Below are 13,369 nucleotides of genomic sequence, written 5' to 3' on the forward strand. Positions count from 1 at the left end.
CAGACAGTTCTTGATCACCTTGTACTTTACCACCCACTGAAACAGTATTAATTAATTTATTACCATTCCCTTTTTCTATGTTTGGAAGTATGGCTTTTTTTAAGATATCTTCTATTATGCAAAGATTAAATCCCTGATTAATCTTACCAAGTAATCTGTTACAATAAATTCTTCAGAGTTTCTTCAGTGACTTTCAGCTAGAAAAAGGATTTTTTACTAATTTTCTCTTCTTTGCTAGCTATAACACACATTTCTTTCAAATTTCTAATTATATTTTCAAACTAATTACGTCTGTATAATAGGTATAACAATCAACAATCATCTATTCAACTGATTTTAGAAGTGATTTCAATGTTTTCATTTTACCTAGGTTTACATTTTCATTAAAGAATGATTCTAATTTTATTTTTATAATTTTTTTAAGGCTGACTGATGTTGTGCCTTATTTAATTTTAGTACTTTAGAAGCTGGAGATAAATGCAAAGATTCAAACATTCTCTGCACTAAATTCTTTTTCTGAACCACTTCTTTAATTCTAGTATGACATTTACGTAAATTTCATCTGTCCTTTTTTTTTCAGTATCAAATATCTCTTTTGCATCTGAGGCATAATAAGTGTAAGTTTCCATGGTGTTCTTCAGAGCAGCCCCAAATCAAGCTAATTCCTGCAATTTCATTGTTTTTTCAGAGCACAAAATGAAGTATTGTCATCAGCGCCAATTAACAATTAACTTAAAAACTAAAACCCACAGCAAATAAGGAAATTTAATATAAAAACACAGCAAACATGAAAAAAGCCTATGACATATGATAAAAAAGAAAAGTCTCAATGAAATATTATATTTATAATCTAAATGAAAACAATAAAATTACAATCTGCCATTTGGCAAATGGCATGACTTGGTGAAAGATAATATATAAAAATCAAATATCAATATAAATGGATGGCCCTAAGAAATCATAAAACAGTTGATAACATCATCTCACTGTTTCCTTACATATTTTGGAAGTTAGCCCCCTAGTTTAAACTTCCAGTGCAATGCCACAAAACAGACACAATCCACAAGGATGTGGTGTACAATCAGTTGCAGTGTACATAAACAGATGCATCAGTCTGAGTCATGAGAATCCATCAGTGAGCCTAGTGTGCCCTATTCGCAAACAGAAAATAATAACCTCCTCTCGATAGTTATTCCTGCATGAGGAGTCCAAGGTGATATAGTGTTCTTAACAGGACAAAGTTTATTTTTGATGGTATTTGCCACTCTGCCACTCATCATGGATCGCCTTCTTCAGAATACAAGCAAGACCATCAGAAACAACATGATCAGTGAAAGGAGGCTAGAAACAAGTCTCTTTTGCTGCACTCTCAGTGCGCTCATTGCCTGAAATTTGGATATGGCTGGGGGATCCAGCAAAAGCTAACAGCTGTGTTACGTTGAGTCATTTGAGAAATAACACACTGAATCTCACTGAGAAAGAGATCTGGAGTACATTTCACTAATTGCCTATAAGGCACTCATGGAATCTGAACAGATAAGTACATGTTCAAATGTGGGCTAATTATATTAAGGCCTTATTAACAGCACACAGCTCTGTAACAAAAACACCGACAATACTGTGAAGTCCAAACATGTACATCCTATTGCCACCAAAAGCACAACGAACAGAATTAAATGTTTTTAGAGCCATCCATATAGTAATACAATATTATAACATGTTTCTCGTTATATAACCAGATTTGCATTCTTTTTATGATACAGACAAAGAGTAAAGAATTTTCAAATCAGATACCTACCATTCCTGTGAGTTAAAATTTTTACCACTCTGAGCAAAAGTGTTGATTTATTCACTTTGAATTCAAAGCACTTTATCATGAAGAAAATTATTTTGATTCTGTTATGTTGTTAATTCTCTTAGAAAAAAAAGAACACGGTTGCTTAAAGTGACAACTCTGAAATTAATATTCATTTTTATTTATTATACGATGGATTCCGTTCTGATACACTGTACAACTCTACAGGGTTCTCTATGCTACAGGGTTAAACCTCAAAAAAAAGAAAAACGTTAAATCTCAACTTTCAATTTCTAAAAATGATATGACAACCAGAAAGAAAAATTCTTACATTCTATTACGTAAATACTTAAATATGGAAATTTGCATTTAAGAAGCACTAAAGCTGTTTAGATGATCAAAGGAAAACAAATTACTTAAAAAAAAATGATCGGACATTAATTCAAGTACATATAAAATAACTCTCTAAATATTAATGATCATTTCATAAAAGACATAAAATTACAAAAATGTACAAAATTTAGTAATAGGGATAATTTTCTCTTAGTATTACAGTGATGATATTACCATCACACAAATGATATTTCTATTTCATAATGGATTTCTCAGGTTGTATAGTTTTATTGGTAATAAAAGCTAATAAAATAATTCATTAATCATTTGAGAGATCCGAACAATATTTTCATAAATTATAGAATAAATAAAAAATAAGTTTAAAATTGTATCATATCTGTTACTAAGTTTCAAAATCTTCCACAACAATGCTTTCTGCAGTTAAGACTATCAACAAATTGTAATTATTGTTAATAGCAAGTCAACTTGCATTTGGTTAGTGTACAACACAGTTATTTATGTGCAAATAAAATCTTTACTTTTGAGATTTATTGTCCCCAATGAAGTTCATGCTCAAAATGATTAACCATATGACTAAAATACAATAACCATTAATATGAATCACATCTTCCATTAGTCAGAATTTTGCATATCGAATGAAGAGGAAAAATCTTTTAAAAAAATGTCTAACTCTCACTTATATGAATTTCTGTAGTAAAACAAAATTTACTAATTATTAAATTTTAAAAATAAAGTAAATTGATTATTTCAAAATGTGTTAATGATATTACAAATGCCAGTTTTAAATAGCTTTACTAGTAGCAGTGACTTGTTCATGTTGCTGACTGATTTGCTCCTGTCTCGCTTTAGATTTATTTAGATCATGTTCTGAACAGTTATGATTTTAACAGTTTCTTAAACCACTAACTCATGATTTAAAAACACTATCATTTTCAAAATTGCAACCGTGTAAAAACTGAAATTAATTTATAGATATATGTTTATTGTTCTTTAATATGTTTCTGTTTATCAGTGCAAGTTCTGAAGAAGAAAAAAAAATAGAATATGTAGCACAAATATTTACTAAATATATTTTAGTTAATGGGGGGAAATGCTAATTGAGACTAGTACTGCACCTCTTTCCTGAATTAATGACAATTTTTTATAAAACCCTGAGTAAAACAAATTGTTAGGGATGTAGGATGTAGGTGGTATACCGAAATGAAACGACTAGCACTAGATAGGGAATCTTGGAGAGCTGCATCAAATCAGTCAAATGACTGAAGACAAAAAATCCCTGTAGTATCAACTACTAAAATGATCCACTAATCACAATACAAAAATGTTTAAGAGAATTTTAATACAAACTTTACATCATCCTGAATACAATTAAATGTTCTTTTCAATTTGTTATGATAAATCAAAGAATTGGATTTTACTTTACAAGAAGGTGGAAAATAATTCAATTTTCTACAGTACACGACTGATTTTATAAAAAATAAATAAATAAAAACAAAAGCAAATGAATATACTTATCACTTAAACCAAAATATTTAAATTTCACCCAAGAATTACCACAATTGTAAATGATGAGCAAATTTCACTATTTAAGAAAAAAAAAATATTGAGCAACTTCTTTACACTACTAAACATTTAGCAATTTCATAATACATATTCAAATCTGACAGAATAAGTTACTGTATTAATCATTATACTAACTAAATAAATTATTTAATTAGAAAATAACCAAAACTTAATATCTAGTTTAAAAAATTAAATAATTATTGATAAAACTTATTCATAATTCAAAAAATAATTAATATTAATCCTCCTAATGGAAAAATTAGTAGTCTTTATATCTTGTGATATGAATATCTGCATAAGATTAAATAATATCAGAAAATTAACCAAATATAAGAAAATCTGATAACAATTTCCATACAATCCAGTGAAAGTATAATTTTTTACTTGTCCTCATAAGAACATAAGTAAATTTATGGATTTATTAAGACCATAAAACAATCTCACTTCCAATACTTTCACCTTTCTCCATTATAAGAGGATATGTAAAACATTATCAACACTTTTTGTTCTACAATTTATCTACACAAAGGTAGAGGTCCAACATATACACAATTTTTCTAAATAGTCACCTTCCTTATCAATGCACTTGGTGCAGCGGTTCACAAGCTTGCATATTCTTCCTCTTCCAAGAAGGTTTCAGTTGGTTGCGAAACCACTTTCGCACTGCTTCCTGCACATGTGTGTGGTAAGTCGACAACCTCAAAAAGCATCCTTGAGCGGTTCAAACAGACTGGGGGGACCAAGATCTGGGCTGTAGGGAGGGTATCCCAGTACCTCAAAATTCAACTTGTTGTTGGTTTGAACAGTATGGTGAGCTGTGTGCGGGCGGGTATTGTCATGTAACAACAAACTTTCTTTGACAGTAAATGTTAGTGAAGTCAAGTTCATCATGGATGATTTGATAGGCAGAACCATGATTGATGGTCAAAGATGTTACCTCATTGATTGTAACTTGCCTATTTGTCAGAATCATCTCAAACTTGCTGAATCTTGTCGTATATGGATGTTAATGGGTGTCTTCCTCCTCAAGTGACACACTCATCCAACCACTTTTAAACTTCTCAAGTCACAAAAAATCACTATTACATGATAAAGCACTGCCTTGTATTGTGATAAAAGTCTATGATGAATTTTTGCCCCTTTCACACTTTCTGACCAGAGAAATCTTATCACTGCCCATTATACCTCCTTAGTGCAAACTGCTAGTGAGGCATACATGTTTACACTGTAATAGCCAAAAGCAATGAGACATCAGGATCAAATTTTCACACACATGACTGAACTTGTATCAACTTTAAGTACGCATGCACAGAAGGCAATATGACAACCTTGAAGATTTTTTATGGTGAAAGTGTAATTTTTTACTTGTCCTCATAATAATATAAGTAAATTTATGGATTTACTAATGCTATAAAACAATCTCACCTCCAATCTTAAATAAAATTATGATATGATACAATTGCTATGATACAACATACACTGCTGCAAATAACTCCTTAAAATAAATAAGTGGTGGCTTTTAACAGAAAATCAGATCATATAGTGTTACCCTGAAATTTTATATACTACCACAATAAATGTAAAATAATATATGTATTTTACAAGCAATTTCATACAGTTTTTAACAGAAGAGTAACAACACAAAATGTTTTGACAATGTTAACATTTTACAAATTGTTTTAATAGTATTGCAACCCACACTTCTACAAAACAGAAAAACACAAAAAAAAAATAAGCAACAGCAATATTTTTAAGAGTGCAATAGTTACTTTTTAACTGTATACACATTCAACTCATTACCATTTTTATATTAGTGAGAAGATATGCTTTTTTTCAAAGCTTTATTTAATATTAAAAACAAATGGATTTAACAATCTAATATTAAAATAAAACATTTAACTGAAAAATACTGAAATATTAAAACTTACAGCACGGAGAAACATTTTGATGGAAATTGGCAAATTAACAACTCACACTGTTGATGCGTTTTTCTAGACATGATAGTATAGTATGTTGTAGCAATCCAATGTAATGTCATTGCCTAATATCTTTATGATAAATAATTATTCAATATACAAAAAGTGCAGATGAATTTTTCATAAGGACTAACAAGCACAGTAGGAAAAATATAATGATTTACCAGAAACTAAAATAAAATTTCCACTTAAAAGAAGTTAACTTACAAGGCAACTTTAAAGCAATTCTGCAGAACTTATCTCATGAAACATAGTTTGGCAAAACACCTAAGAAAATTTATATCGATGAGTAATTCATAACCTATATAACAAGCAACTGCTTCATGCAACACAATAATATTTTAATGCATGGCTATTAGACACTTACTTAATTTACAAAATAAATTGAATGCTGATATTTTCCCTCAAGACATTTAGGGCTAAAAATCACGAAGTAAAAAATTCTGATAAGCTGCTATTATAAATATTTCAAAACAAAAAAGAAACTCCAAAAACTTGAAAATGATTAAAACTGCATGAAAAATTTCTCTCTGCTCTATTCAACAAGTTACAGACAACACCCGAAACTTCATCACCTGCATCAGTACATTTTTAAAAAACTAATGAAGTATAAATGCTTAAAAACTAAAACAATCACAAAGTAGTACTAAATAATAATTAAATAGTTTTTATTACTTCAAATAACATTTTAACACATAATTCATCATGATGACAATTCAATTTTAAAATGAAACCTGCACTTATTAATGTAATAATTTTGGATAAAACTTCAATGAAAAATATTTTATTTTCTAAAATAACCTAACAGAAATTTATAAATTTTAATACAACGTGGGTAATAAAATTACAGTAAGATAGGGTAATTTCGACAAATAACAATTCAAAAAATTCACTAACTGCCTACTAAGGCCTAGGCTTTTAAATATGCCAGTATTGATTTCTCCAGGTCAACCAAAACTGAAGGATATATGAACACAGAAACTGTTATAAAAAATAGTATTACCTTCTCTTGCTTTTAGATAAACAGTGTTCGCAACAATATTCTCCAATTCCATGAGTTCCAGTTTGCTCGATTTCCCGTCTCCCGGGCCGATGTCGACCCTTTCCCATGTAAGATGTTTACTTCAATATAGAACGGACGGGGTGTGGTGGAGTGGGAAAATGGCGTTTTCTAGGCGATTTCAGTGCTAAATACCTCCCGAATACAATAAAAACTCAAAAACATTTTTTCTGGTTGCCTAAACCAAAAACAATACATACACTATGAATAACCGACAAAAAAATTAAACCATAACACCAATCACAAATTAATTAGCACAATGTCAACCGCTCAACTGACAGTTTGTCGTCCGCTATGATGCTAACCAATGCCCTTACAATAGTTAACATCAAGGTACATTTAATTTTTTTAAATTTGTAAACTTGTAGAATTCATTAATTTAAAAAAAACCGTAATCTATTCAATAAATGCAAAACATTTCTGTATAAGTATTTTAAGATATTCTAATAATGTAACAAATGTTCAAAAATCGTTATTTAAATGGGGCGTATTAACCCAGTCAACTCATGAAGATCTATTAGACGAAAGTTAAACTCATCTCAATTTTTTAATTGCTAAAAAATTTAATATTTCTAATAAGGAATTCTTCACCGGAAGAAAATTAAAAAAAATATATTCAACTTGTACAAATATCGATTTTCATGCAGCTGGGTAAAGTTAGCCGACATTTAATTTTCAAAAGAGGTTGTAGAAAGATATTATACCGGATATTCTGGGAAACTTTAAAAGCCTAATTTGTATTTAAGAATATCAATAAATAAAAAACTACAAGTGGTCTACCATTATTGTTTTGCTCATTAATGAATCATTCACTATAGTTACCGTTGTGATCCTCAAAAATAGGCAAAATCGTGAATTTTAAAGAAAAGCCATGGCAAATCTTCCCCGTGTGGATATAACTAAACCAAAATGGGATCAATCAACATACATCGGAAGAGCAAAACATTTTTTTGTTCTCACGAATCCCCTGAACATTCTGGCTACTTCTTCACAATTAAATCATGCGAAAGAGATTTATGACAATTACAGGTATGTATTTTTGATTTTTTTTTACATAAGTTATTAATTTGTTTAAAAAACATATAAAACGAATATATTGTTTTTTTTTTATTCAAAATATCCCAATTATTTAGTGATGATTTTTTCAAATGAGGGGAATTCCCCTTATTTTACATAATAAATTAATTACTGTATAAATTGCTAATATTAGTTTTGTCAAAGATCATTGAAAAAAAACAAATACTGATTTTAGTAACACTATCACTGAAAATGTCTGCCAGTATTACACGATTGTTGAAAGTTTGATAGCCCAAAGTATAAATAATTAAAAAATACAGAGAAAATAAGTGTATAATTAGTTATCATCATTAGTGTTGTGCTATTTAGCAAGTTCTTATACAGCATTGGTTCTCCATTACTTTATGTTTTCAGTTATCCTTTTTGTATGACCATAACTTCTTTCTACCTTAATATCATTGAGCTATTTCCATCTTCCTCTCCTTTCTTTAATACCTCATCATTACTAATGTCCACTTTATCTTTTCCATCCTCTTCCAGGTCCTCATTTCAAAAGCTTCTAATATTCTCTTATCTTCCTTGCATAAAGTCCATATCTCTGCCCTACATGATCCTTACACTCCATACAAAATATTTGGCAAGTCTTTTCCTCTGATGTTTGACAAGCTTCTCTTTTTATTGAAATGCTGGTTTTTATTTCCTTTGTGCATCTCATATTATCACAGATAATGCTTCCAAGATATTTAAAATATTTTACCTTCTAGGTTAACTAACATTCTAGGTTAAGATTCTTCCCCTTCTAGATTAACTAACATTCTTTTCTTATCCTTGCTAATCGTCATACATTTACTTTTCTTACTATTGATTTTCTTATCAAAGTCCTTGCATACTCTTATCTAAGTTCTCCAGAATTCCTATAAAATCTTGATATTTTCTTCTAGCAATACCATCTCATCAGCAAATCTGATGCATTCTACCCTCTTCCCACCAAAACACACACCTCCCTTAACTTTCATGCTCTTTCCTATGATCTCCTCAAGGTAAATTTTAAACAGTGTAGCTGTAAGACAGCATCCCTGTCTAACACCTATTCCAATCTTATCTTCCTCCATTAAGTCATTTCCTACTTCAACTTTTTTCCTGTTTAAGGTACAAATTACACTGGTCAACATTAAATTTGGAACTGAAAAGGGAGTAGGTGTTCTGCATAGTATTTTATATGCTAAATCTGAATATGTATTCTGAAACAACCAATCTTGTAACATTCTTAAATTATAACCCCTTAAGAATGTTCCATCCTTTGTGAAACAGACAATACAAATAAGTTAGTATGTCTTGTATGTTTCCTTATTGATAACTGATTTATATTGCGATACATGTTGTAGACCTATTTTAATACATAACAGTCGGAACGTCATTTCATGTCAAGGCAGAGATGTATAGACATGTCAGAGTAATTCAATGAGATGAAATTTTCTTCAGTATGAGTTCAACTCTTGGTATGACTTGTTTGTTCTTTAGTTATGGTAGTGGTTTTATCAAATACATATTATAAAGATTATTTCATAAGTGATACTTTAAATTTACTGAAAGATTTTTATGTCAGAACAACTTTTGGTATTATTTTATTGAGCTGTTAAGCTCTCTCTCTCTCTCTCTGTATGTGTGTGTGTGTGTAAAACTTTAAACTTCAGTGACAGGTTCCACAAAGATATATTGCAGATTGAACAATGTTATCAAGGCAGATGGGATGAATCTATGATGAGTACTGCTGGATGATAAAAACAGAAGACTTCATTGAACACAAATGGAAAATAAGAAAAAAGGAAATAAGATAAATGTAAATGTATACAAAATAGATGTAGGAATTTTAATTGATATTATTTTTATTCTATTATTTAAGAAGTTTCTTAATATTTTAAAGGGTCATGACTAAAAATCTGACGATGATAAAGAAAAACTGCTTTCATTTTAAGATTCGGCTAAAAAATATATTCTAATTCATCTACTTTTATTTCAGTTGCAAATTATTATTTTTTTTGTTGACCTGTTAGCCTTCTTCTTTCCTTCCAGTCAACACCCTTATTTTTTAGAATGGTCATTAGTTTATCTTACTACCCTGTCCAAAGCCTTTTCACGATCTCTGAAAACTATGTACATGTGTCTTCCTTTCTCAATGTATCTTTCACCAATAGTTTTCTGTAATCCAGTAGCATGTTGTGAACTCGTGAACTCCTTTCTTTCATAAAACGAAACTGTTCTTTAGCAGTTGATTTAGAAAGTCTGCTAGATATCCCCTCTTTCGTAACCCTCAGAAGCACTGTAGCTACATGGGACAACAAACTTATAGTTCTCTCACTTAAATTCCTCACATTTGGTTGCAATCTTTTTCTTCTCAATTGATATCTTCACAGTTGATAAGAAGTCTCTTGGCCATTTACCTTTCTCATAAATCTCGTTACACAAATATATAACTTCCTTCCTTTACTTTCTAAACTTTTTAGAATTTCTATCAGTGATTTATCAAGCCCACAGGCTTCTTTATTCACATTTCATTCTTAATGCACTTGCTTTTCCTTGAAAACATATATGTTGGCTTCTGTATATCATATTAAATTTTCCTTCTCTCTACAACTGTTATTTCATCACACTTGTTACTCATCCATTTCTCTCTTGCCTTCTCAACTTCCCTCCTTAACAAATTATTTAACTCCTATAACTTTTTCTCCCTTCACTACTGTGACTATTTTTCCATTTCCTTCTTTCTTCCATCTTTTGCACCATGCGTTCATTAACTAACTCTTTCTTTGTTCTATTATTTTCTTAAACCCTTACTGCTTCCTAGCACCCGTTTTCAGACTCTCTTTCATCCTGATACATTTTCCATCTGTCCACATTAAAATCCCTCTCTGTCAGTAATTCATGAATATTCCTTCTAATTCTCTACCTTGTGATTCCTTCTTGAAAGCTTCTATATTAAACTTTGCGGCTAACCTCTCATAACTCTTTGCAATTCCATGGGTACTTCCGCCCTGCCAGGTTATGGCCAGAGTTAAAATTTACTCCTGAATACACTTTTGTATTTTTAAGACAATTTATGTACCTGTTCTGTAGTAATATGTAGTCAATCTGGTACTTCTTTCCCTTAGAGGAGGAAGGGGTTCAAGTATATCTTCTTCTTTTTCGATTCTCAAAGAGCGTTTTCAACTATCAAACAGTTTTCTTTACAAACTTCTTCCATTTCAGCTTCCTTGCCTTCTCTGACCATTGCATTCCAATCACCCATTACAATAAAACCTCTCCTTTCTTTTTCCATGACTTCTAATAAATTATAGCATACTTCAATTTCTTCATTAGGGTGTTGGCTTGTTGGCATATAACCTTTATTTTCAAAGTCATGACTCTACTGTTTATATAATCCTTAATTATAAAATCCTGTTTATAAAACTTATTTATTTTATTCTTCAGTTTTCGTAACTACAAATGCAACATATCATATGGCTATATAATGTATAGATGGTGCATTACATTAATAACAGTTATTACTGTCATGTAATTACAATAATTATAGAAATATAAAGTCATAAAATTACTTCTTTGTACTCTGAATTATATCATCCTAATGATAGGTTTAAGTAAATTAAGAATTTATTTTCAATTGTCATTAATGCAATGTTTTTAAATGGCATTTCTCTTTCTTATAAGTTCTTTTATAAAATACATGTGTGTAATAAAAATAAGATTTATTACCAGATAAATACAATAGTATGAGCTACAAAATAAACTTCTTCATTGCCAAATGTTTATCTTTTTTATTTTATGTGAAAATGTTTATAAAAACCACTAATGTACCACCAATTTATATAATTAAACCAAGTATTCCTACCATGGTTTATCTTTACTATGGTTTCTCTATGCACAAATACAGACTATGTTGAAGAAATAAATATATTTTTTTTTATATATTATTAATTTAAGACTGAAAATGTCGGTGTCTTAATGATCTTATGTTGATGTACTTTATTTTTGTAAGTATAAATGTTTTAAGCTAATTGCAGTAAATACATTTAAGCATAAATCTTAGGCTTATCTTCAATTTTGTTTAAAATCAAATAAATATTCAAGTCAGTTATTATTTTTTTCTATTGTTATGTATATAATGATGTTATTTTGTAATAATATTATTTCAAAATACTGTATTCTTATAAATATTTTAATTGTCCTGAAAAATAGTAACACCATGTACTACTACTAACTAGTGGAGAAGGAGAACTACTGATTATTGTGTTTGAAGGAGACCATATTTTGAGGCAATCATAGAAAAAGAAGCAAAAGGTAAAAGTTAGGAAAAAAAGATATGGCTGCAGAAATTGTAGGATCTGGAGATTAAGAAAAATTATCGTTAATTTTTATGAGATCGTAAAATTAACAAATAAAGAGAAAGTGTTGAAGGATGGTAAGAAAGAGGAAATCTCATAGTTAAAGTTTACAAAGATGTTTAGAAAAAAGCAATACTGCAGTTAATTAAAAATTTAAATTAAGGATGGTATTAGATAAGAATGAGAGAAATTTTTATTAGGTGATAACAGTATTTTGATTAAATAGAACAAGAAATATGCTGAAGAATTTAGAAAATGGAGGAATTGATGAAATAAAAGTTTAAGAAAAGAGTTGAGAAGGATTTGGTGTATGAGACAACAATGATTGATTTGGAGAAAGCTATATGTAAAATAATGAGTTTTCTTTTGGAGTTAGTTATTTGCTTCACAGTGGAACACACAATAACACTGTCGCTAACCTTCCTATCTCAAAAAATATTAGAAACCCCTTAAGTATGTAAATGAATAATATATATATTCTATGTTGTGGTTCATTCAATATGTTCTTTTCAAATTTAGTGTGTTTGTTAATTTTATATCTTGGTTTTTATGAGCTATATATAACATTTGCATGTTGTGGTACATCTTAGAATGTGTATTGTTAAGCGACTGCAAATATTTTTTTTTGTGTGTGTTTTGCATTGTGCATGCATGTGTTCCTTGTATTTGTGTGTGAATGTGCATCCAGTCTGCCTGATTTAGTTTAATCATCGCGGTTTTAATTTGTATTCTCCCAAGTTGTCATGCTTTATTAATTTAGCCATTATATTTATATTGCATAAAATGATATAAAAAATGTTTAAAAATACAGAACACAATGAAAAAATATTATTTTTTTTATTGTAGTAAAATTAGTCAAATATAGTTTTAAATCATATCTTGTTGAATTAACAAATCAGCTATACATTTATTATTTTTATACATATTTATTTATTTTATTTTATTATAGACAACTTAAATGGTAATTGAAAATTGGTTAATGTTAATACTTCATGAGATTTTTATCTTTTAGAAATATTGTAGAATGATCAGTTTTATGCCATCATGTAGTAATATAATAACTATAAATACTAAAGACATCTTTGGTAATTGCAGTTTGTTATTGATTAAACAAATATTCATTAAATCAAACAATAGTACAAAACACTCTTTTCTTTTAGTTTTTGTGCTAGGGTTGTCTTGTATTTAATTTAACACTGTTCTACTTGTAAACTCAAATAATTGT

General features: G+C 29.4%; 2 protein-coding genes across 2 annotated transcripts in view; one reads left to right on the top strand and one right to left on the bottom strand.

Annotated features, from left to right (window-relative positions):
* The window catches only part of Gprk2 (G protein-coupled receptor kinase 2), a 142,414-nt gene extending 135,379 nt beyond the window's left edge, over positions 1-7,035 (bottom strand). Inside the window, exon 1 of the mRNA XM_075354696.1 lies at positions 6,692-7,035. Coding sequence (XP_075210811.1) covers positions 6,692-6,743 — 52 coding nt within the window. The 5' untranslated portion in view covers positions 6,744-7,035. The remainder of the gene's footprint in view (positions 1-6,691) is intronic.
* A 381-nt stretch (positions 7,036-7,416) lies between these two features.
* LOC142318152 (sideroflexin-1-3-like) overlaps positions 7,417-13,369 on the top strand; it is a 68,897-nt gene continuing 62,944 nt past the window's right edge. The window contains exon 1 of the mRNA XM_075354697.1: positions 7,417-7,777. Coding sequence (XP_075210812.1) covers positions 7,620-7,777 — 158 coding nt within the window. The 5' untranslated portion in view covers positions 7,417-7,619. The remainder of the gene's footprint in view (positions 7,778-13,369) is intronic.

This window comes from Lycorma delicatula, chromosome 1 (genome assembly GCF_047948215.1).
Source record: "Lycorma delicatula isolate Av1 chromosome 1, ASM4794821v1, whole genome shotgun sequence".
Lineage (NCBI taxonomy): Eukaryota > Metazoa > Arthropoda > Insecta > Hemiptera > Fulgoridae > Lycorma > Lycorma delicatula.